This window comes from Mixophyes fleayi, chromosome 1, assembly GCF_038048845.1.
Source record: "Mixophyes fleayi isolate aMixFle1 chromosome 1, aMixFle1.hap1, whole genome shotgun sequence".
NCBI lineage: Eukaryota > Metazoa > Chordata > Amphibia > Anura > Limnodynastidae > Mixophyes > Mixophyes fleayi.
In genome coordinates, this window is record NC_134402.1 from 339,231,635 (window position 1) to 339,257,749 (window position 26,115).

General features: G+C 42.6%; 1 protein-coding gene across 1 annotated transcript in view; it reads left to right on the plus strand.

The window, feature by feature from the left end:
- The first annotated feature begins 13,453 nt into the window (after window positions 1–13,453).
- LOC142160965 (tRNA (32-2'-O)-methyltransferase regulator THADA-like) overlaps window positions 13,454–26,115 on the plus strand; it is a 62,086-nt gene continuing 49,424 nt past the window's right edge. Inside the window, exons 1-7 of the mRNA XM_075216118.1 lie at window positions 13,454–13,593; window positions 13,971–14,148; window positions 17,059–17,145; window positions 18,975–19,002; window positions 19,180–19,328; window positions 20,230–20,352; window positions 21,722–21,842. Of these exons, the coding sequence (XP_075072219.1) occupies window positions 13,463–13,593; window positions 13,971–14,148; window positions 17,059–17,145; window positions 18,975–19,002; window positions 19,180–19,328; window positions 20,230–20,352; window positions 21,722–21,842 (817 nt within the window). The 5' untranslated portion in view covers window positions 13,454–13,462. The remainder of the gene's footprint in view (window positions 13,594–13,970; window positions 14,149–17,058; window positions 17,146–18,974; window positions 19,003–19,179; window positions 19,329–20,229; window positions 20,353–21,721; window positions 21,843–26,115) is intronic.

The window sequence follows — 26,115 nt, forward strand, 5'->3', positions numbered from 1 at the left end:
TATTCCAGCAAAATAAAATGATGTGACTGCATGTAATGTGTCAGTATCATAAGTGTCAAAACATTTGTAAAATACTTATGTTTTCTATTTTTTCTATTTTCTATTTTTTCACAAAAAGATTTCGGGCTTAGGCCCACTTGCAATTGAAAATGGCATATTTTTATATGTATAGTATACATATAAAGATTTTGTGGTATATTCTTCCAAATAGCTAGTGATGGTGAAGAGTAGACAAATGGGAAAGAGACTACAGTTGCCAGATAAATTGATGGGTAGTTCAGCTTGTGTTATGTGATACATGTCGTCTCAGTAAGAAGAATAATGGTTTGTGGCTAATCTGAATGTATTTGATTGAACAAGACTAAAGTAAAATGCTACTGTTCTGTTCTCCCTCCCTTAGGATGTAAGCTCACTTGAGCAGGGCCCTCTTCCCTCATGTCTCCCTACCTGTTCTTCTGCTCCGTTTTTTGCATCAGCCTGCCTGGAGTTTCTGAAGTATTGGTATTTTTGTTTATTGTTTTGTACTGTTTCACCCTGTATAGTCGACTGTTTTGTACTGTGTACGGCGCCGCGGAAATCTTGTGGCGCCTAACAAATAAAGGATAATAATAATAATAATAATAATAATAATAATAATTATATATATATATATATATATATATATATATATATATATATATGGTTATTTGCTTACACACAAAATAAACAATGCAAAAATACCAATTATATTTTTCCTAAAAACAACCTTTGACTTTGAAGGTGTAAACTACTTAGGAGCATTGCAGATAGAAGTAGATACCCTTCCATAATACAATCAGTATCACAGAAATAATTAATGATGCAGCTTTATTACTTTACAAATTACACGGAAAAGCATTCCAGCTAAGACTCTTCTTCTATTCAGGAGCTTTTTTGGCTAATGATCTAACAACGTATATGATGCAACCGGTACGCATTTAGTGGCCTACAGAACCACCATTATAATAGTATTCTTTTTTGGGATTTAAGAAAACAAAGCTAATCAATACAACAGTAAAGTACAATAACATCATATATATATATATATATATATATGTAGCAGACAAGATGTAAACACTGGCGCTCAACACAGTATTGTATAAATAACTAAATCAATTCAATCCCACATATACACCTCTTCCATGTAAGGAGGCAGCCTTCCTTCAAAACACTGGCTGGTAAGGCCGAAATAGAATGGCATAGGTACAACAGAATGAAGGCGCAATGGTGATGTTAACAGATATTACTGAACAAGGTGGGTAAATAAATAAGCATATGGATTCAGTACAAATCTCTGGGTTGGTATTCAACAAGATATACAATTCATCCAGTCTTAATCCAAATGTAAGACAGAGTAACCAATCATATCAAAACATGAATGTGCAGGATTCCACTCTAAAAACAGGGTGGAATAGAAAAGTTCATGTGCAACTCGTACACACTTGCTAGGCTGCTGTATCACAGCTACAATTCATTGTCATCAGAGGACAGAAATGTGCAAAAGGTGTATAAAAATTCAGTTCATCAGATAATACAAATCAATAGATAAAGGCGTACCAGAGAGTAATATAAAACCAGCTTATCTGTATCAGGGTCTACAGGGGGGAATCCCAGCTCCACCTAGTAGATCAGGAACGGACAAACAGGAACCACGAGCGATATTTCTTAGATACGGCAGACGTTCCAAGTGTATACACTGCTCTCAGACTCCAATCAACCAGATAAATAGAGATAAAGGAGCTATATAGTGTAGTAATTTATGTATACCAGATAAATATAAAAAACCCAATAATTGGGAGCGTACCAGAAAATAGTATAAAACTGGCTTATCTGTATCAGGGTCTCCAAGGGGGAATCTCAGCTCCGCCTAATAAGTCAGGAACGGACAATACGGCGACCGCAATAGACGATATTTCTTAACCACGGACCGACGTCTCAATGGAAGTACCGCTCTCAAACTCCATTCAGCAAGGTCATGCAAGCCGGGTTCGGTACACAGAGAGACGTAGAGGTCCAAAGGTTGAGGCAGAAGTGAAGTGGAGGGCAAACCGAGGTTGGTATACGTGTAGTAGATGCTGGTAGACAGGAACAGGAACAGCAACAGGTGCAGGAGCTAGATCACAGGCACAGAGCACAATAATCAGTTGTACTGAATCCATATGCTTATTTATTTACCCACCTTGTTCAGTAATATCTGTTAACATCACCATTGCGCCTTCATTCTGTTGTACCTATGCCATATATATATATATATATATGGGGATAGATAAACAAGTATGGCGCTCCAATGTGTAGTATTGATAGTAATATGGGAAGATGTAATAAAATGCGTACCATATAGATGAAATCAATGATCGTATGGTAGAAACGGAGTTCCTCTTCTGAGGTAATGTCTCCCCTTCTCCAATAATAGCGATAATGTGGGTCAAAAAATAGAGAAACACAAATAGTGTAATAGAGTTTATGTACTGTATCACCACATGTGATAAACCTCCACCAGGATCCAGCGGAATACACGAGCTGACAGTGTGGCGACTGCAGACACCAGAGACCCAGTTCACTCTGCAGCATCTGGTACGCAGTATAAGCTGTTGGTGTTTTGTGGAGGTGTACTCATAAGATTAACCCATTTGGTGCCGGGCTAACATTTGATCCTGGTGGAGGTTTATCACATGTGGTGATACAGTACATAAACTCTATTACACTATTTGTGTTTCTCTATTTTTTGACCCACATTATCGCTATTATTGGAGAGGGGGAGACATTACCTCAGAAGAGGAACTCCGTTTCTACCATACGATCATTGATTTCATCTATATGGTACGCATTTTATTACATCTTCCCATATTACTATCAATACTACACATTGGAGCGCCATACTTGTTTATCTATCCGCAGTTACCACATCCCTCCGGATTAACCATCTGGACCCAAGTGACTCAAGGCTGCCGCTCTTAAACGAGCTATGTGCTTTTATCGGGACTGATTGTGTATATCTTGGTATATCCATCTACCAGTTATTTATACTGGTTGTTACGTTGAGGTTATTAGCGCTGTTTATATATCTGCTGTGTGTTAAATATATATATATATATATATATATATATATATATATATATATATATATTATAGATGTCCCTGGACTCCAACCAGTGGGGGAGCCTTTGGAGAATTTAGGGATGGATGTGCAGGCTTTAGCGAGAGCACATGAAATACTGGATTTATATTATTTATGGAGTTGGCCACTGAAGTTCAAAGTAAACATTTTGCTAAACAAATGTTTTTATGTGGGGAGGCATAAATGTTGTCTTACTTGGTAGGGATACGTTGCAGACCAAATCTTGTGCTTACCATATGATTGAGCCCTCTTGGAGAAAGGCTCAGTGAGTCTACTGGATAGTGATAGTGTGATGCTTCTCAGCAATAGTTGGCACAGACAATCTAGTCCAGGAAGAAGAGTAAGCCCTTGGATGGAAACCATAGTTAGCATAGAATGATGTCTGAAAGATGGTGTGTTTGACTTACAGCATTTTGTATACAAACAGCACTATCAGTGGTAACTGAGACCAATTATCTTCCTGAAAATTAATATATGTTTTGTAATACTGCCTCAAGTTATGGTTGGATTGTGGATGTTAGGTGGTGGATAAATATCTTTTTATTTGGTGCATTACACAGAACACTTTCCAAATCCGTGCGGTAGACTGAACACTTCTGTCAGATATGATTTCCTCTGGACATCCATGAAGGCGGTAAATTCCTTTGATAAACACCTGAGCTGTGAGAGGAGCTTAAAGGGAGACCCTTTAGAGGAATAAAATTACCTTGTATAACAACGGTCCAGGTACATAGGACCCTCGGGACCTGCTTGGTTTAGTGCCACCACCAGGAATACCCAGAGTCTAACGGAACAGAAGGTTTTCACCAGTGAACCCTGCAAGGAGCTATGGGCTTAGTGGCTTCTGCCCCGCCGGTCGCTCTTCTCCAAGTTGGCACCAGATGAGGCCCAGTAGAGAGTGCTGGATGAAAGAGAAAGTAATTGGAGGTGTATGGTCTGCAGCAGGGATACACGTAGATCCAGGTAATATTGGGCAGCAAGGAGACTGGATCAGCAGCGGTGTAAAGGTATGCAGCAGGGATAGAAAGAGGTTTTAACAGGAGCCAGGAAAAGCCTCAACCACACTAGAGGAAAAGCTCAAAGAACTGGCCAGGAATGAATGAATCGGGTGTCTTAAGTAGCCTGGCCATTATAGGGCACTAACCAAAGAGCAGCGATGGTATTCTTTAAAAAACGAGTCTGCGAATGCACAGACCCGAATCAAAAAGCATTATAATTTAGCTCTTTTTGTAACTTTTCAGTGGGAACAAACAATCTGAATCCCAGAGTACCTTTTTGAATTTCAGGGAATGGATGGCCTTACCTGGTAGATGCTGTGGCCACAACAGCTCCTTTAGGAAGAATAACGGTTGAAGTGATGCTTCTGAAGTCGCAAACTGGCATGACAATGCATCTGATTTTGAATTTCGAGAACTTGACTGGTATGTATTATGAAACTGAATTAAATCAAGCAAAGATCAGGACCCACCATGTCTGACGAGAGTTAAGTCTCTTAGCAACCTCTTGCTAAGTGTTCTGTGGGCTGTGAAGACAGTAAAGGGAACTGAAGCTCATTCCAAGAAGTGTTGACATTCTTTAAAAGTGGCCTTCATAGCAAGAAACGCTTTATGGCTGATTCCATAAACTACTTCAGCTGGTAATAAATTTCGGAAATAGTATGCATAAGCATGGAGAAGCATCTTTTCTCCTTGCCTTTCGGACAGAATGTTTTATTTATGGCATTGTCTGAGACATATACTGCTACAACAAAAGGTAAAGTAGTATCGAGTTGAGCAAAGACTGGAACTGTGGTGAAGGTCTTCTTTAAAGTGGTGAAGTCATGTTGAGCCTCTGTAGACCATTTAAGAGGGTGAGTCTTGTGGATCAATTTGGTAATGGGAACCACAATTTTACAAAAGTTCTAGATAAACCAACAGTAATAGTTGACATAGCCAATAAAATATTGCACCGCTTTAATGTTTTTAGGAATAGGCACGTTATTTATGGCTTTGGTCTTTGCAGGACCTTTTTGTAAGCCTTGTGTAGAAATAATTTAACCCAGGAATTCCAATAATGTTTGTTGAAAAGAATATTTTTCCAACAGAGAGATTGTGTTGTTGGAGACGAGCCAAAACAATTTGGATATGTTTTGGATATGTTTTCAATGTTCAGAAAAAGACTGTTATTAGACTAAGATATTGTTAGGAACTCCCAAGTCAGTACAGTGAAACTCGGGAACTACTCTGAAGGCCAGGTGTTCGCTGGAGCCCCTAGAGGTGGGGACAGACTGGGCTGCGGGCCGACCGAGGGTCGAGTAACGTATACTGACTTAAAGGAGTTCCCAGAAGTGGAGTGATTGGTGGACTGTAGTATAAGAGGAATCCTAGGTCAAAAGGTCACAGGCATGGATGCAATATCCAAGGGCAAGCGAAGGGTCAAACTCACAGGCAGAGAAGCAAAATCCGAATTCCAGGCAAAAGGTCAAGGTCAGAAGAGAAGGGTCACAGGTCCAATAACAAGCAGGGGTCAAAACACGGGTAGTCAAATCCAAGGTAGCAGGAACCAAAATGGATAGCACAAGCAGGCAGCAGGACCGAGGACAGAACGCTATAACCGGCAGTGAGGCTGCAGACCTCACTGCCCTAAATACCACAAGCCACCAATCAGAGCCTAGCTCTGAGTCTCACACAGCCCCCATATAAATTACATTAATCAGCCCACAGGCTGTGTTAAATTGCGCGCATGCGCCCGGCCACCAGGAACGGCCGACCAGGAACTGGAAATGACGTCCCGGTCGTCAAGGTGACGGCCGGGACGCCAGCAAACCCAGGAAGCGAGCCGCGGCAGCTCGTAACAGTACCCCCCCCTTGAGGAGGGGTTAAGGAACCCCGACACCCAGGTTTAGTGGGAAATTTCCTGAAAAATTCTTTAATGAGTCTCCCAGCATGGAGACGCCTGCACGGTATCCAGCATCGCTCCTCAGGACCATAACCCTTCCAGTGTACCAGAAACTGAACTTGGCCTTGGACCCTCCTTGAGTCAAGGATTCTTTCAATGACGTATTCCTGGTCTCCATTCACATCCAACGGCCGAGGCCTGCTAGAGGAAGGCTGACTGAATCTGCTGGGAGCAGCGACTTTCTTCAGAAGCGAACAATGGAAAGTAGATGGTATTTTTAAAGACGGTGGGAGTTTCAACCTGAAAGCCACTGGATTTATCTTTTTCTCATTTGAAAATGGTCCAATGTATCGGTGTCCCAGTTTCTTGCAAGGTTGCCTCAATTTGATGTTCCGTGTGGACAACCAAACCCGATCTCCCACCTTCAGAGAACATGGCACACGATGGCGATCAGCGAAAGCCTTGGATTTTTGCGAGGCTTGACCCAGTGCAGAGTGCACCTTTATCCAGATAGATCTCAACCTGGCCGTAAAAGCAGGTGTTCCAGAATCCCCACTGGGAACAGCAGTAGAGAAAGAGTTAGCCTTCGGGTGAAATCCAAGGTTGCAGAAGAATGGAGATGTGTGTATTGTGGAATGGCAGGAATTGTTGTAAGCGAATTCTGCCCAGGGCAAGAGAGAGGACCAGTTATCATGAAATTTTGAAACAAGATGCGTAAAAACTGTTCCAAGGACTGGTTGGTTCTTTCTGTCTGTCCATTCGACTGCGGGTGATACGCTGAGGACAGACTGATAGTGATCCCAATGGACTTACAAAAAGATCTCCAAAATCGTGCAATAAACTGAGATCCTCTGTCCGAGACGATGTCTTCAGGAAGACCATGGAGATGAAAGATATGGGTCAGGAACAAGGTAGCCAAAGTCCTGGCATCCGGTAGTTTGGGTAAGGATATAAAATGTGCCATCTTACTGAATCGGTCCACGACTACCCAAATGGTGTTATGGCCTGCAGATACTGGAAGGTCAACAATAAAATCCATCGAAAGATGGGACCAAGGTCTGCTTGGAGCAGGCAAGGGTAGCAGTAGACCAGCAGGACGGTTTCTAGCAGATTTGTTTCTAGCACACTCAGGACAGGCACGAACGTAAGTCTCCACATCATCCGATAAGGTGGGCCACCAAAGCCAGCGAGAAAGGATTTCGATAGTTCTACGAATTCCCAGATGACCAGCAGAGCGGTTGTTGTGACCCTCTATGAGGACAGGTTTCCTTAGATGAACCGGGACAAATAACTTGTTGAGAGGTGTCTGAACGGGAGCAATTTTCTGGAAGTGTTGGATAGTGGCTCCCAGATCCTGGGTGAGTCCGAGATGAATTGAAGTGGAAGGAATAATAGACTGCGAGTCCGGAGTCTGAGGATGCTGAGCCCAAAAACTTCGGGACAAAGAATCAGCCTTAATATTTTTTGCACCTGGACGAAATGTGATGATGAACCTAAACCTGGTGAAGGATAGGGTCCAGCGAGCCTGCCTGGGATTCAGAGTTTTTGCCGTCTGAATATATTGGAGGTTTTTATGGTCTGTGAAGATGGTAATGGTGTGTGCAGCTCCTTCCAACCAATGTCGCCATTCCTCCAATGCCAACTTAATGGCCAATAGCTCACGGTTTCCGACGTCATAATTACATTCCGCTGGCAGAAATTTTCTTGAGAAAAATGCACAAGGATGTAGTTTTTTACTCTGTGGGTCTTTCTGAGAGAGAATGGCACCAGCACCGACATCCGAGGCGTCCACCTCCACAATAAACGGAAGTCCTGGGTCAGGGTGTCTAAGGACTGGGGCGGAAATGAAAGCAGCTTTGAGAGCTGAAAAACTCGCCAGTGCTTCTGCGGACCACTCCGCTGGGTTTGCTCCTTTTCGAGTGAGGGCAGTGATAGAAGCCACTAACGAGGAAAATGAGCCAATAAACCTTCGGTAATAATTGGCGAAGCCAAGGAATCTTTGGATCGCCTTCAAGTTAGTAGGTAGGACCCAATCCTGAATTGCCTGCACCTTGGCGGGATCCCTAGCGAATCCTGATGAGGAGATGATATAACCCAGGAATGCCACTGTGGACACCTCGAATTCGCATTTCTCCTGTTTTGCGTACAGATGATGTTCACGTAATCTCAATAAAACCTGGCGGAGGTGCTGATGATGCTGAGATAGGGATTCAGAATAAATTAAGATGTCATCCAAATAAACAACCACTGTTTTTCCCAAGAACTCACGTAATACATCGTTAATCAGATCCTAAAGGCTGCCGGAGTGTTGCACAAACCGAATGGCATTACGAGATATTCGTAATGTCCCGAGTGGGTATTAAAGGCAGTCTTCCACTCATCCCCCTTCTTGATTCGGATAAGATTGTAGGCCCCTCGGAGGTCAATTTTAGAGAATACAGTAGCTGTTTTTAATTGATCGAACAGAACAGAGATCAAGGGTAACGGATACATGTTCTTAATCGTGATGCTATTTAGTCCACGGAAATCGATGCAAGGCCTCAGGCTGCTGTCTTTTTTAGAAACGAAAAAACAACCTGCGCCAACCGGGGACTTAGAAGGGAGGATGAACCCTTTCTCCAGATTTTCTTTTACGTATAATTCCATGGCCTGTGTTTCAGGAAGGGATAGTGAATATAAACGCCCTTTGGGCAACTTAGAACCGGGTACCAATTCAATGGCGCAGTCGTATTCCCGGTGTGGTGGAAGTTATTCAGCTTTCTTCTTGCAAAAGACATCACTGAAGTCCTGGTAGGGTACCGGCAACAATTCTGGACTAGGCTGTATAATTCTAAGAGGCAAGGTCAAGCAAGACGTAGAGCACCCGGGACTCCAACGGACAATCTCCCCTGTTTTCCAATTAATAAGGGGGTTATGACTGCAAAGCCATGGATACCCCAATATCAAAGGAGCAGAGGGACAAGAGATAAGATAAAAGGAGAGCTTCTCCGTATGGAGGACTCCGACAGACAACCGAACCATTGGAGTCCTGGCGAGAATCCTTCCCCCAGGCAAGGGGTTACCATCCAAACCACATGTGGTGATGCTTGATCCTAACCTGATATGTGGAATATCAAGTGTCTGAGCCAAATGTATATCCAGAAAATTACCAGCTGCACCACGGTCAAGAAAAGCTTTCAAGTCCATGGATCTCTTATGGAAAGTAAGACGTCCAGGGACTAATAAAGAATTGTCTGAAGAGGTAATCTGAAGACCCAAGCGCACCTCTTCACCTGCACTTAGGCTTTGGAGTTTCCCGGCTTGCTGGGACATGAACGGACTAAGTGGCCTGGTTGACCACAATACATACACAAGCCTAGTGAGCGTCTTCTGGAGCGTTCCTCCGGAGGCAAGCGATAAGCGCCCAATTGCATAGGTTCAGAGGAATCAGGCAAAGTGTTATTGGAGCTAGTGAAAACGTCCATCGGAGCAGCGGACTCCCGTTCAGCCTTCCTCTCTCTGATCCGACGATCAATTTTTATGACAATGTCACGGGCACTAGGAGTCTTTGCCCAGGATATCACCAGATGATGGACTTACCAGAGAAATAGAGTTGGTGCTATGGTTCTCTGGTAGCAGGGTGACAACGGAACAGGAGAAACAGCAGATGGTGAGAGAATGCTCGAGGAAAGTCTATGACTAGCAGCAGCTGGTAATGAGTAGATGAATGTACACGAGGAACCAGATGAACAAGGGAACGTGAGGAAAGTCAGTGGTCTGCGTATAGCAAGTTGTACCACTGCTATAGTGAGGAGGAATGTCCAGGAGTAGCGAGGAGGTAGTGAGAGTCAGCGGTCTGCGTATAGCAAGTTGTACCGCTGTCTATAGTGAAGGAATGGAATCCAGGTGAAGGTAGGTAACGGGGAAGTCAGTGGTCTGCGTATAGCAAGTTGTACCACTGCTTATGTGAGAGGATACTTGAAACTGGTGTCATGGGGAACAGGAGTCAGTGGTCTGCGTCAGCAAGTTGTACCACTGCTATATATATGTGAGGAGGGGCACGAGGAGATGAATGTAAAGCAGAGTATACACGGGGCACACAGAACTTGATCCCACGATGATATCCACAATACAATGATAACTGACAAGCACTGCTCGAAGTATACAAAGTCACAATAACTATCCAGGCAATAGGAAACAAAGTCAATGTAACAATAGCTTCAGTGGATAGGAGGCTCCGGAGGAGAACACAACTCAGTCCAGATGGATATGCAATACACAAGCAAAGTCAATGGAAAGTATGCATACCACGGTTCAGGAGAGCAGGCTGTCAGAGAGACGTGCAGGGATACCTGAACGGCTGAAGGCCGGCAGGAGGAGAGACCACTGGAGGGTGGAAGCGGTAATCAGGTTGGTGCAGCGCACGGCAGGTAATCCAGAATCCACGAAGCAATACTCAGGAAGCAGTAGTAAGTGGAACTGGAAACATGAAGAACACAGGAGAGTTGAGGCTGTCTGGTATCCAGTAGTAGAGGTGGAGGCAGCGGAGAGCTGACACGATCAAACCCAGGAGAGTTGAGACGATCAGGAACTCTGTAGCAGTAACGGAGGCAGTGGATAGGAATCAGCTGAGTGCAGGCACGATGAACACAGGAGAGTTGAAGTGAACAGGAACTCTGTAGTAGTAACGGAGGCAGCGGATAGGAATCAGCTGCGTGCAGGCACGATGAACACAGGAGAGTTGAAGTGAACAGGAACTCTGTAGTAGTAACGGAGGCAGCGGATAGGAATCAGCTGCGTGCAGGTACGATGAACACAGAAGAGTTGAAGTGAACTAAAACTCTGTAGAAGTAACGGAGGCAGCGGATAGGAATCAGCTGAGTGCAGGCACGATGAACACAGGAGAGTTGAAGTGAGCAGGAACTCTGTAGAAGTAACGGAGGCAGCGGATAGGAATCAGCTGCGTGCAGACACGAGGAACACAGGAACACCTTCAGAGGCTCATGGGGAATGAGACTCCAAGATCAGGTAACCAGGTAATGATCACAGGTGGTTTAAATAGGGAGGGTTGCCTGATCATCCAATCAATTAAAAGCAACAGGTACTGAAGGTTTGAAAGGCCTGCACATGCGCAGACCCTCAGGATGGCGGATGGCCACGGTTCCTGGATACACGGGAAATGGCACTCACAGTCCGGTGAGTGACAGACAAGTTGCATCAAGTTCTCCAGCGTGTCGGATATTGGATACTGAACTGAATCCTTAATCTGCTCGGTAAGTCCTAAGCGAAATTGACTTCGCAATGCTGGGTCGTTCCAGGCGCTATCAGTGGACCATCGCCGAAATTCCGCACAATACTCTTCCGCTGAGTGACGTCCTTGCCTTAGCGTATGGAGATGAGCCTCAGCTGAGGCTACCCTGTCCGGGTCATCGTACAATAACCCCAGAGCTTGAAAAAAGGCATCCACAGACTGTAAGGCTATACTTGTGGAAGGCAAGGAGAAGGCCCAAGACTGAGGGTCGCCCTGGAGTAATGAGATGATGATCCCTACCCTCTGTTGTTCGGAACCAGAGGAACGTGGTTTCAGACGAAAGTACAACTTGCAGCTCTCTTTGAAATTACGGAAGGCTGGCCTGCTTCCAGAGAATTGGTCAGGCAAATTCATCTTAGGCTCCGGTGTGTCACCAGCGGAAACTTGATGGAGCTGCCGGTCTCTGGAAGCCCCTTCTTGGACTGCCAGATGCTGGGATAAAGTCTGCACCACTTGGGAAACCGCCTGTATCTGGTTGGCGAAGGGTCAAACTCACAGGCAGAGAAGCAAAATCCGAATTCCAGGCAAAAGGTCAAGGTCAGAAGAGAAGGGTCACAGGTCCAATAACAAGCAGGGGTCAAAACACGGGTAGTCAAATCCAAGGTAGCAGGAACCAAAATGGATAGCACAAGCAGGCAGCTGGACCGAGGACAGAACGCTATAACCGGCAGTGAGGCTGCAGACCTCACTGCCCTAAATACCACAAGCCACCAATCAGAGCCTAGCTCTGAGTCTCACACAGCCCCCATATAAATTACATTAATCAGCCCACAGGCTGTGTTAGATTGCGCGCATGCGCCCGGCCACTAGTACCGCCGGGACGCAGCGCTAAAGTATAAGCGTTGGACCGTTGCCTTGGCAACGGCCGACCAGGAACTGGAAATGACGTCCCGGTCGTCAAGGTGACAGCCGGGACACTAGCAGACCCAGGAAGCGAGCCGCGGCGGCTCGTAACAGATATCATCCAAATATTCCGCCACAAACTGACTGACAACTCATTTAAGTAACTTGTTCTTTAAAGTTTAGCTTTTTTTTGCACATAGATTCTTCACTGTGCCTGTTCCAGTACAGTAACAAATGCCCAATGTTCTCCCACGTCCACCAGTCATGCAGAATTTAGTCATTGCGTTTTGCTCTTGCACATCCATGTGCAGTTCCACAGAAGTGAACGTGGCACTATGGCTAAGGTTTAACTCAAGGGGAGGGCTGGCAAATTTTAGCCCTGGGAGCAAGACTCGACTCAGCAGCCTATTAGGAACATTTTAAAGGACAAAAATGCAGATGGCCCAGTGAACCAGCCCAAGACAGCCCACTATAGGATCGGCCCGAAGGGCAGGTGCCCCCGGCCGCTGGTTTAACCAGAGAATATGTGCTATCTTGTGACAAATCTTTCTTTAGTTTAGCAGTGAATAGCTCTGGAAATTTGAGTTAATTGCAATAAACATGGTACACTGTTCACTGCAATAAAGTTTGCTTTATTTCTAGCAATGTCAATATGGTCCACAAATATATGTTTTTGGGTTCGTAAATGACCTATGATGTATACTCCAAGCAGTGGTTTAATCAGTGGATCATTCATATGAAATACCGTTAAAAGCCTGTATAATCCTTACAACTAGGGTATGTGTAACTCTGGAACTGATGCACCCATTCATGTTGTAACTTAGATAAAAGCTTGGTGGTGCTTTTACATAGACAGAACACAACAAAATACAAATCTGAAATGTTAGTTTATATGCCTTTAGCATCATCTAAAACATATGGGAGTAGAGCCTTAAATAAAGAAAACGCCGCATGCAGTATCAGCAGTTCTACATGGCCAAGAGCTGTTTCTTATTTGTCAAGGCTTGTATTGCTTTGCATATAAGCATCCATAATAATCTTAATTAAAACTTTTTTAAAGTATGGTTTGTATAATGCTTTATTTCATACTGTATTCTTCCACTAAGTTAATTTTATGACTCTATAATGTTCAGTGCTCTCAACAACCCTAGCACATTTACTTTATATAATGAACTAATGAGCAGTGAAGACATGCACTCTCACTTTGTAGTTATTGGTTTTGTGTGATATTCCTCCGTCTCACAAGGTGGCGCTGTGCCCTACGTAGATTATTAGTGTATCCTGAGCTGCATCAGAATGACGTCAGAGTTGACAGCATGATGGCTGCGCCCATTGTAGTACATGCTTGCGAAATGTTGCAGGAACCGGGGCAGTGTGTCGGTTTCTACCAAAAACGGGGGCTAAGCTCATTGAGCTTAGTAGCGTTGAAGCTCGAGCAGTTTGCAAAGTGAGTGTCATCATTCATTGCTCTGCATCATATTCAAACTGAAGATACGCTCGTGCTGTTTATCTTGGGATACCCGATGAGGCACTGAGAAGAGCCCCACTGATAATGTGTTATAAACTATATGCTTCTTCATTCCCTTTCTTCTAGTTATTTACTAACCCAAGTGCCAATCCAGTAACCTATAGTAACCAATCAGCATCAGTTTAGTGAAAGGCAAGCTGATGAAAGCAAGTATATAATTGCTATGGCTTACTGCACCCTGCTATCTTGCAACTATATTAGTAAACAACCTTCAATGAGTCCAAATATTTTTCTTTGCAATAAATGCTGCACATTTTGCAAAGCCTGACCTCATGTCTAATTAACTTCTCTTTTAGGGCTTCTGTGAAGCGTTGTAAAGAAAAGCATATAGATGAGGCTGCCCAAGCATTGGAATCCGCAGAGCAGATTTTGGGAGACCTTACTGAGGATGAACTCCTTCCACTACTTACTTGTATCCTCACCTGTCAGATTGATTCTTGCAACAGCTTAAGCTTTTTCTTGAGGCTTGAGAAGGTGAATTGATTGTTAGTAATATGCACAAGGATTTGGATAGCCTTCAAAGAAACTAAAAGACATAATAAATAGTAAAATGTAGCTTCAAGAAACAAATGAGCTTCATTACATTGTATGCAACTAATTTCTTAAAAAATATCGGCTCCTAATAAATGTGGTGCTTTTGCTTTTAGAATGCACTGGATTATATATCACAAACAACTGGCATTATATATGAACAGACCTCAGTGGTAGGAAAGAAGATGCACAATGCTTTTATAAACAAGTGCAAAAAAGTAAAGTTCCTAAGTGTGACATAAGTTTATGAAAAAGATGTACAAGTCATAAAAATAAATCGTACTTGAGCAATTAGCGAACAAACGCCTGTGTTACTTTTTCTCCTCTAACTCCATTCTTGACTCTCAGCAATCAGGGTTCCATCCCCAACATTCCACTGAAACTGCTCTCACAAAAGTGATCGATGATCTACTTACTGCAAAGTCTAAGGGTCGTTTTTCCATGCTCATTCTCCTGAACCCCTCTGCAGATTTTGACACTGTTGATCACCCTCTTCCCCTACACCCTATTCAATGCATTGGCATTTGTGACAGTTATTTCCTTGTTCACTTCCTACGTATCGAACTGCTCCTTTAGTGTTTCTACCTCTGGCACATCCTCTCCTCCACTCACACAATCAGTTGGGGTCAGACAAGGATCTGTTGTTGTTCCTTTATTTTTTTCCTGGTAAACCTCTTGGGGCACTAATTCGTTCATTCAGCCTCCAGTACCACTTCTACGCTGACACCCAAATCTATATCTCTTCCCCTGACCTCTCCCTTTCTGTACTATCTTGTGTAACCATCTGTTTTTCAGCTATCTCCACATCGATGTCCCAACACTACCTAAAGCTCAATATATCCATAACAGAGCTTACTATTTTCCCTCCTGCCAGAGTCACCAACTCCCCTCAAATCTCCCTCACTGTTAATAACACCACAGTATCCTCAGTCTCCCAAGCCCGCTGCCTTGGTGTCACACTTGACTCCGCCCTCTGCTTTATTCCTCACATCAAGACTCTCTTTCAGTCTTGTCGATTCCACCTTAAAAACATTTGCAGAATAGTCCCTCTGATTACTCAACATGCTACTAAAGCTCTTATCCATTCTCTCATCATCTCCCGTCTTGACTACTGCAACCTTTTTCTATCTGGCATTACTGACACCCATATATCAACACTTTCATCCATCCTAAATGCTGCTGCTGATCTTCCTCTCATTCCACATCTGTTTCACCACTTTGCAAATCCTTACAATGGACCTCTGTATCCTCCAGAATCCAATTCAAATTACTCACCCTTAACTACAAAGCCCTCAGCAACACCACCCACTCATACATCTCAAATCTCATATCAAAATACTCTCCGTCTGCCCTCTTAGATCCACCTCTGACCTGCCCCTTGTGTCATCTCTGGTAACCAACTCTCACAACTACAAAACTTCTCCCATGCTACTCCCCACTTATGGAATTCCCCACCATGCCCAATCGGGCTTTCCCACAGCCTTCAAATCTTTAGACTTACTCTAAAAACCCATCTATTTTTTTTAAATCTTACATTATCCCTTATGATACTGTTCACACCAATACACCCTCACAGCTGTCCCAATCTCTAAGCCACACTCGCTCCTCTTGTTTCAGCTGTGCCCTCTTCCACTTTGATTGTAAACTTTCTAGTGAGCAGGGTCCTCCATACTCTTTGTTTTCATGTCTGCATTTATTTTGTCTGCCTTGTATGTCATGTTTTCCCTTCTGTACTCCTTCTGGAGCACTGTGGCGCATTACAAATCTACAATAATAATAATAATAATAAAAATGCTGTTATGGTGGGACCTATATTACTGCAAGAGATCTGGGCAATCAGATGAGGGTGGACTATTTTGAATCCATGATAGAATTTTGTAATATTACCAAGGTATCCAGTGATGTTACATAAGTGTTGATAAATATTATGGATAGTCCTTTTGAGGAATAGTCTTAATATTATATGCACAACACAATTCCAATTTCATAACTCCAGTGCTTCAAAGTGTGAGTATCAACATAATTGTGAAGTACCCAGTGCACAATCAAGTGTCCAAAGAAAGTAATGGTGCACCCAATGGAATTAATGTTACCTCAATAAGTGGATGTTTCCAATGAAGCAACAATCATTATACATTTTTGTACTGAGCACTTTATAAATTTTTCTATTGGGTACATTATTATTTTTTATTCTTTTTGTCCTTGGCCACCTAATGATTGAACACCATGCACTTTATAATTATACTGATAATCACACTGTGCAGCATTGCATTTATGACATTGAACTGAACTGATGTGCATGAAACATTGGGATTTTGTTCAAAAGAACTATTCTTTGGGCAGTACTTACAGTATGTCACATCGCTGGACACTTTAGTATTGCTGTGTAGATATCACTGCTTCAGGCATTGGAGTCCTGAAATTGAATTTTTTAAAAATATTTTTGTGCATATAATATCAGAGCCTTGTCTGCAAATACTATTAATAATGTTTGCCAGCACTTACTCCACATTATTGTTTACTGACTTATTAATCAATATCATGAGTATGGAATTCTCATTATGTTCATTATGTTGAAGATACTGTACTGGATACTGGATTTTTTTTCTGAATTCAGAATAATGTTGTGTAAGCCACAGTGGCCTCATCATGAGCAGTATAAGATTAACACACACTTGAGTAGATCTCTTGGTTGTAAGCTCCCAAATATGGAAGTCTTTTAAGGTTGTATGATGGATTCCATTCCAGGGTAGATCTCATTATAATTTGCATTGCGCGTGTCCCTATATTATTGTCTGTATTTCTGACATAGCACATGTATAAATAGATGATGATGTGTACATTTGTTTTCAGGTATTATTAAAGATCTCGAAGATTAGACCATGTCTGGTGTCACAACACAGAGAATCATTTCTGAGATCTCTTTTGCACGGTAAAGAGGTGAGAATAAAATGGAACTGTCCATAAGCCACAATAAAGCTTTATCCTTTTTATTAAAATATAAAACTGCCACAAAATGTATGTTATATGGTGTTCCTGCTGTATAAAGCCACAGCAATAGAATTCACAAACTTGCACACAGGTCTTCTTGTTAATGTTCATTCCCTAAGAAATGTGCTTGATTCAGAAAAAAATATACTTATACTTAAATATAATTTACTAAAGCTAGGTACACACTACAGGTTTTTTGTCCAATAATCGCCTCAACCAGCTGAGATACGACCGCTCGTTCGAAAGTCGGGTCAGTGTGTGTAGTGACATGATGGTCGAAAGTCTTCCCAAATGATCATTTGTCGCCTCACTTAGTTGGTCGTACCGTTCAATATTTTTGTTCCAATCACCTTTCCATCGTGTAGTGTGTATAAATTTGCGATCGATCCACAATAATCCTCCAATACTCCCTCCAGCTGGTCGGCGTGCGTATGGAAATTTCAGATGCCTGTACCTGTCCCATGTGGTGCGGTGTCCGCACACCACTGACTTGTTAATTAGATGATTGTAGCGGAATAGCAGTAGTCTATTGTATTGATGTGTCTAGCATATGGCAGCCAGTTTAATATAGTGTAGTGTTATGCCAAAACAACGTTTTTATGTGTATTGCTTATGTCTGCCTTCTTAATTAGGTCCCTGTGCCACCTTTTTGTCCACGCAATATACATTCTTTTGTAAAGCAAAATATACGTATGTCAGAATGGCTAATTCTTTTATAGTGTCCATGCATTGTACTAGAATACATACGTTTTTTGTGTTTTGTATACATGTGTATTGTACCGGTCTGGTTGCAGACCATTACACTTGTGTAAAGCACTTGTGTTATGTAACCCTTTACATCTATATTGGCAACCTATTCATATTTACCCTTTCAACACTTATACCTTTATAAACTAATAAACTTATAAAGGAGAGAATGTGTCTCTCTTGAACCAATCTTTGTTTCAACAAGATCTATTCTTTCTCCTTCTTTCTCTTCAGTTTCATACCTGCAGTCTTCTTGCTACAGCAAGCAGGAGAAGTGCAGTTGCTTGTCGTTCTTCTACTGTATCCATCGTAGGGAAAAAATATGAATGAAGAGGCAGTGTTGTCTTCTGTTTTGATGAGTTTTTGGGTGTTAGCTATAGTGAAAGCTCTGTCCCTTTATGCTAATGTCTTTGGTATACGGTATATCGTTACATGACCCCTGAAATTAAAATTATTGTTCACAAAAACTTGGCTGTACAAGTCATTACCGGGACGGTCACTCTTCCCTTTATCATCTATAACGAGGCTAGTGTGTCTTGTAGTCTATAGTTAAATCGATCGGCATAAAAAGTTGGTGTAAAATTAGGCAGTGTGTGCCTAGCTTAAGCGGTGATTTCGATGAATTGCAGATTCTCTGCACTTTGCCGTCATTTATTAAAATGTCAATTTTATTAAAGACAAAGCCCCGTGGGGGTTGTCTTTAATAAAATTGCTGTTTTAAAAAATGACTGCAAAGCGCAGAGAATTGGCGATTAGACGGATTCACCGCTTAGTAAATATACCCCTGAGTGAGTGATTATTTACACGAAGTCCCATGTGCAGTTCATGAATTCTTGTGCTCTTACTACATGTGAACCTGGGAGGACGTCAATCTCAGACTTGCTCTGGGGAATCTATTGTATATATTAGTGCAGTCGTTGGGTGTTCACCATGTTTGTATTCTAGTTACTACTGTATGTACTGTTTATGTTTAAAATTATATATAACATTCACAAATCCTCATAAACCCACTTTACCTTCTTTGGTCACAGGTGTTACAGCTCAGAGACATGCAGACAGGTACCACTCCTTAAACCCCTTCTAATTATAAGTGTTGTGTTACTGGAACCCTGTACATGTTATTCTTACGTCATCTACCTCAAGTCAATAAATTCTGTTCTTTGATTTTATATATTTATTTTTTTCCATATGTATGTGATTAATCGCACACTGCACGTTTTTGTTTTTTCTCTCCAGTATGTATGTATTTGGAGGGAAGCGCTGCTGGAAGGACATATTTTAAAAATCATCTGCAAGCCTTGCTTTCACAAATGTCTCTAAATTTGTCTTCAATGTTGCAGAACCAAATTGTTGAAAGCACTGGTCACTGTCATCTCACTGTCAAAGTAAGATGGATAGGCAACTAATTATGTTATTATTTATGGTTTATATAATGCTCATGATATTCTGCAGCACTGTACAGAGAATTTGTAATCATTCAACTTTCTGCCCCATTAAAGATTACAATCTAAACTTCCTAGCAAATCACACAATTGTTTTTATTGCACAGTGAGGGCCCACACAAACACGGTAAGAACATACTAACTGCACACACATACGGTTCATGACAGAATCAAACCCATGGGGGAGCTGTATCAGATAGACAGATGCCCTTAGAGATATTCAAAAAGACTGGAATGGAGCAATAATTGATAGTTTAAGTGTTTTATCAGTGTTTGGTTCTCAAATGTTGCAGCCTAGGATTAGATCATTTAGCAAAGTTACACATTGTAGAACTTTTATTTTGGATTCTCCAGTCCATATAAACATGCATATAGTTGTCAGTTTACTGTACATTCTGGTGCTCAAAGTTCAGCCAATTTCATTGGAAGTAAAACTGAACAAATAGTATCTTAACAGATGTTGCATGAGCTGAAAAGACTCTTAGATTGTTTTCTGGACAAACGTACAGTAAAAGAAAGAACTATCAGAGGGAGGATATGCAAACCTGTAACATGTAGGTTGCTTGGTATGCAAGAACTATATGGTACAATGAAACATATATACAACAAAGTAAAATAGTTGTCTCATCTAAGAGATAACACACTCCCAATAAAGAACATAAAGGGGACATAACTGGGAAAATAATAACCTTACACATAGCAAAATCACAACTCTTCTTATTGAGTTTTACCATCTTATGTCTTTTGCCATTTTGATGCATTATTTGGTTTTTTCACTTGTTTATGAAGAGGCTTCTATAGGTTTATAATATAATCATAGTAGCATATCCTCTTTCTTTTCTAGTTGTGCCTTCTCCTGTTTAGAGAGCTGGCTGAGAATATTAGCCCATTGGTGTGGGATTCTGCTTTCACTCCTAACCCTGTGGAAAGCATTCTGGGATCTCTTCTGCATTTAATTAGAGACCAGGTAATGCATATTTGTGTTATATTGGCCACACACGATTGGTTGGTGCTGTCCGTTGGCTTCTGTGTTGAGACATTTACTGAAAAGTTAGGAAAATCCATTGTTTACTTTGAAATCTGATTAACAGATCTGATATGTGGCAAGCTTTAAATACTGGACAATAAAACATGGTTAGTACTGAATGTAATATTTATCAAACCACAAAAAAATGTGCACACACATTCTATGCTCAGAATTTAAAAAGTTACAGTTAATGAATTTTACATTTTAGCTCATCCCCTACTATAACCCTACACCATTAGCTCCTCCATTTTTTATTTAGTGCCCTTTTTTGTGGGGCTGCTAGGGCAGTGTGAATTTTTTTTTATTTCCCTTTTATTGCATTAGAAGTATTCTCTATGAGAACTTTGCTATACAGAGTCGGGCATAAGTGTTAGGATTAGTGCTTCTCTTCTGCTGCCACCTCTTAATTCAAATGGCTCCCAGAGGGGTCAGCTTGGAGAACAGTGACCAGGCACCCAGGGGCAATGAGCAGTCCGCTGTCTGCTTCACTGGAGTATGCAGCAGTCCTCCTGCTGCTGCTGTTTTCTCATTATTGCTCTGAACTTAGGAGACTTTTTGACTTGATTAATTTTTACACATCCTTATCCAGTCCATTATTAGTGACTGTGTAATGTATGCGTGTGCTCTCCTTTCTCAATAAAGATTTGGGTGACTAGCTATCAATTGTCACTCTGTTCTGTCACTGTATCTCCTTATTGATATAGAGTACTGACTGTATTTAGCCACTGTGTCCTATTATTACTAAATATCTCTCTCTCTCTCTCTCTCTCTCTCTCTCTCTCTCTCTCTCTCTCTCTCTCTCTCTCTCTCTCTCTATATATATATATATATATATATATATATATAGATATATATTTAGTAATAATAGGACACTGGCTAAATAAAGTCAGTACTCGATATCAAAGATTAGCTAATGTTACAATTTGTTGTTCAAATATTCACTATGCTATAAGCAACTTTTAAAAAAATGCTTTTTGAGTCAAGTGGAATTTAAACCTGAAAAATAGTTTTTTGTCTTTTGTGGGGGGAACTGTATTATTTTGGTTCTCCTTGTATGTAGTACAGTTTTGTCACGTCCCAAAGTCAACATGGACAATGAAATCCTGATCTGTGTGCAGAATAACTGAATTTTGCCATATTTTATAGATTATTCATAAGTAAATAAATCCTATTGTAAGTTATATTTTCCTTTGAAAAATTGCAAACTCATTTTGCATATAGTATAATATATCCCTCACAAATATATTTATTTATAGCAGAGCTTTTATGCATGCATCCACCTACTGATGTTGTCACATGACTCTTTTAGAACGTTAGTCGCGATGCCAGACTGTTAGCAGGAACAGCTGTGGCCTCCCTGGCAAACACAGGACCAACAGCAGAGTCTGCAGCCCAAGCTGCCATGAACCTTGTACAACAGTTAAACAATGGTGAGCAAGTTGCATCAGTAAGAAAACACAGATTTGACATATTACGGCATTGTGTGGTTTTTTTTTCCGATTCTCTTTTTCTTCAATTCTCTAAGCAAGTTATGGACAAACTATGTTCCATTTATATGCCAATGTGACTTTTTAGGCCTCTTACCCACTGGTGTCAAAAATCATGCTTTGACAAGTGTTTTTTTCTCATTCATTTTATGGAGGACACTGAAGATATTGGGGTATAGAGTGTGTGGATATGGAGCTTGGCTACTTTAAAGTTCCAGGAAAAACTGGTCACTGCCAACACAGGTCGATAGTGGTCAGCCCCTGGCATCAGGGCCTGTACAGGTGCAGGGTCACTGGGTGCTGGAGGGTGGTCATATGTGGGTTCCCATATTGGCAGTGCCGCACTAGGCAGGAGGGGTCCTTCATGATGGCAGCCTCCTGCTTTGCTGGGCCCAAGGGGGAGGTGCCATCCCTGCACATTGTTTCTACTCTGGAAAACCTACCTAAACGAGCAGACATAGAGGGCCAACATTGGAGCAGCATTCATAGCAGGCAGAATCAGCAGTCTGGCAGCTCCTGTCTCCTTTCCTTCTACCCTATTCATGCACTAGATTGGTGGTAAGACTTGTTGTAGGAGTGCTTATTTTCTTTTTTCCCTGTCTCTATCTAGATGACCTGTGTCTGCATTTGACAGGACAGTCTAAATTTATGGAACCCTTTCTTCTCGCACCAGGAAATGTATACCCTCCCAGATACTATGGTAGTTCTTGGCAGAAATTGGCTTTCTGGCTCTCTGCACGGTCTGCATCATACTGTCTGAGAGCTCTTTAGCTTATAAGATATCGGCTTCAATAGCCAACCCGTGAAAGCTAGCCGTACTAAATGTTGATTCAGGAACGGGCTTGAGAGAGAAGGTCTTGATGACATCTTAGATTTCAGCCTATCACATGATGCGAGACGTCTCCCTCATAGCTCCTGGTACCTTCCTGGTGGTTCAGATACGCCACTGATGTGGCATTGTCCAATTGCACCTTTAGGGCTATTCACATAAGGATGAGCTGCGACTTGACCAGTGCTTTGAGTACTGCACTCAGCTCCAGTATGTTGATCGGGAGCTTCAACTTCTTTGGCATTCACCGACCTTGGAATGCTGTTGAAGGACTATTGACCCCCCAACCTTGGAGACTGGCATCCGTGGTGAGGATACTATTCCAGATGGTGAATGGATGTCCGCTGGTGAGGTTGCTTCTCTTCAGCCACCACAATAGAGACTGGTGCACTCTGCGAGACAGTACAGTGAAATACACTTCCCTTCATTCAGAGTGGTGGTAGAAGCCCCCGGAACCTCCTGCCTGTTTCGGTGGTGATTTTGTCCCTGCAGTAATCGTTAGGAGTGGGCAGTCAAGCTAGATGGATTCCACGACTACACTGGTGCAATTTGTACAGTAAGCATTTTTTTTTAATGAAAATTATTAAAATGATGGGGCTGTTAAGCAGCCCCAGAGAATGTGCCACCTCCTGCAGTCACTTCATATAAACTGAATAAGTTAGCCACTAGAGCTGTAGAGGGGTAGGAGCTTACCACTGCAGAATTCTTTAAAGTGCCAGAGCACCTCACTCCACATCTTTACCCCATGGTATTCCAGTGCCCCCAAGAATTGCGAGTACAGTATTTTACGTACGTATCAAAAATCCCATTTTTTTCCTCACTCTGTCTATATCTGTGGAAGGAATTCTTGCCTGGGCTCAACCTGTAGGTGGAACGGCAGCAATGTTTTTTTGCCTGTTCCAGGTGCCACTCTTAAGTTGCTGTGTGCACAGTCTGGCCAGGACACACTAGGTACGGCATGCATGGTAGAGGACCAGCATCCATGCTAGCCAGTGGGGATTCTACATTAGTTGACAGAACCAGCCTGGTCAAAGTCGTTGACCCTGGAGGTTGCAAAGCTCTCTTAGCATCTTGTCACAAGTAGGGAGCTGAGCAGGTATCTTTCCTCTTCTGCCTTCTGGAGCCACAGAGTTTTTTCTGCCTCCTCCTGGATCTCAAGGGCAGGGACATTCGGACTCCATCTAATGCATCGAACATGCCAGCGTGGACTCAGGACCTAGCTAAGTCAGTGCAGGTCTCGTCCTCTTTAGTGAGGATGTTGGATTCTGCTTTTGCTCCTAGGAGGAAGGAGAAGCTCAGGGCTCTGACCTGGACACCTTCTCATTCACCGAAGAGGACCCAAGTAGTGTGCATGGAGTAGAGACTTTAATGTATTTCGTTAGGCAGGTGCTAAATATTCAGAACAGTGAGTACTCTGTAATCCTAGGAAATTTACCATTCAAAAGTATAAAGAAGTATATTGTTCCTTTTCCCTCTTCTGCTCAGTTGGAGGACTTTTGTGTGAAGCTTGGGTTAAACCTGCCGCTTACAAGACCCTCTATCCACTCCTTATTGGTGAAATGGGAATCTCCTCCTCAGGAAGATGCTATCATAGCTTGTCTGTCCAAAGTCGCCACTATTCCTATCCGTAATGCTGCTTTCCTTAATGATAACACCGATAAGGAAGCTTGAGGTTTCCCTGAAATCCATCTTCTGGGCTGCAGGGGCCTCCTTCAGACCAAATTTGGCTGTGGATTGGGTCAATAAGGATGTGGAGAGGTTGTCAGAGCAACTGGCTGAGGGCCTGCAATTGGGGATACCCAGATCAAATTTGAAAGCTTTGGTGAGACATATCCGTGAGGGGAAGTTGCCATTGACGCTGATGTGGTGGAGGCTAGAATTTGCAACTCAGTGGTGGACGCATGCCGAGCACTCCAGCTGAGGACCTGGCATCCGGGCGCAGTGTCCAAAAAGACTCTTGAGTCCCTGTCTTTCTCTAGGCAGGTTTTGTTTGGCCCAGATTATCTGAATGGCCACAGGGTAAAGAGTCCTTTTTTTCCTGCAAATGCCTTGGGCCCTAGTTTTAACCCTAAGATAAGGCAATGAGCCAAGTTTTCAGAGGTCAGATCTCCACCGCTTGCAGGAGCCAGCAGAAGGGAAAGCAGACCTGGGCAGCTAATCATCCAGCTTCCAAGCCAGCTGACAAGAAGTCAGCATGATGGACATGTAACCCACCCGGGTCCCCATGGTAGGAGCCTGTATGCTTTGTTTCTGAGACATGTGGTTCAATTCCACCACAGACACCTGGGTGAGAGGAATCCTGTCAAGGGGGTACATCATACATCCCCCAAAAAATGGTTTGTCACCACAGGCCTTCCTGGAGTAAATAAAACGCTGGACTGTACAGGAAGCCATTCAGACCCTTCTGTTTTCCAGATTAGTGGTCTCAGTTTCAGAAGGGTTTGGGGTTCTACTCCAATCTTTTCTTACTACAGAAGCCAGACTAGTCATTCAGACCAATCCTAAACTTATAGTCACTGAATGTCCACCTCCATGTGGACAAATTCAAGATGGAGTCGCTCAGTTCTGTAATCAATATCATAAAGCATGGAGAGTTTATGGTTTACATGAACATCAAGGACTCCTACCTTCATGTTACAATCTGGGATGGGCACCAGTGTCTCCTCAGGTTTGCTGCACAGTCCGAAAACTTCCATTTCTGGGCCCTATCTTTTGGTCTATCCAGAACACAGTAAACTATGGCAAGCATGATAGCTCTGCTGAGAGCCATGCCTGTCGGTGTCTGTCGTCCCCTACCTGTACGACCTGATTATCAAGGCAGATTTTCTGGCTTTGCTTCAGGCCCATATCCGCAAGACAACTCAGACATTGTAATCGCACGGTTGTATAATCAATTTAAAGGAAATTCAACCTAATTCCTTCTCAGCAGATGGTCTTCTTGGGGCTGTTTTTTGACACCTGCCTTCGGAGGGTTTTAATGCCAGAGGACAAGATCCTCTACTTACATGGATGGACTGGTAAAGACCCTTCTGTCTCAAAGACCGGTGTCTGTCCATTTCTGTATGAAGGTGTTAGGCAAGATGGTTTCAGAGTGAACTTATCTCGAATTGAAACAAGTCTCATATGCAATTGACCACTCAGTGCATCTGCTCAAGGGCAAGGTACCCCCAGAAGGTAAAAGACGTCATGTTGATCTCCTGGGATTATCCCCTCATTTACCTGTTCCTTCGAATAGCCATGCTACCAAGGGTTCTAAGTAAGGTAAAGAAGGAGCGTGATCCTGGTGGACCCAGACTGGTCAACGAACTGTGGTAATCTGACCTCCTCTCTGTGGAGGCTCCCTCTAACACCAGATCTACTAAGCCAAGGTCTCTTCCTGCACCGGCG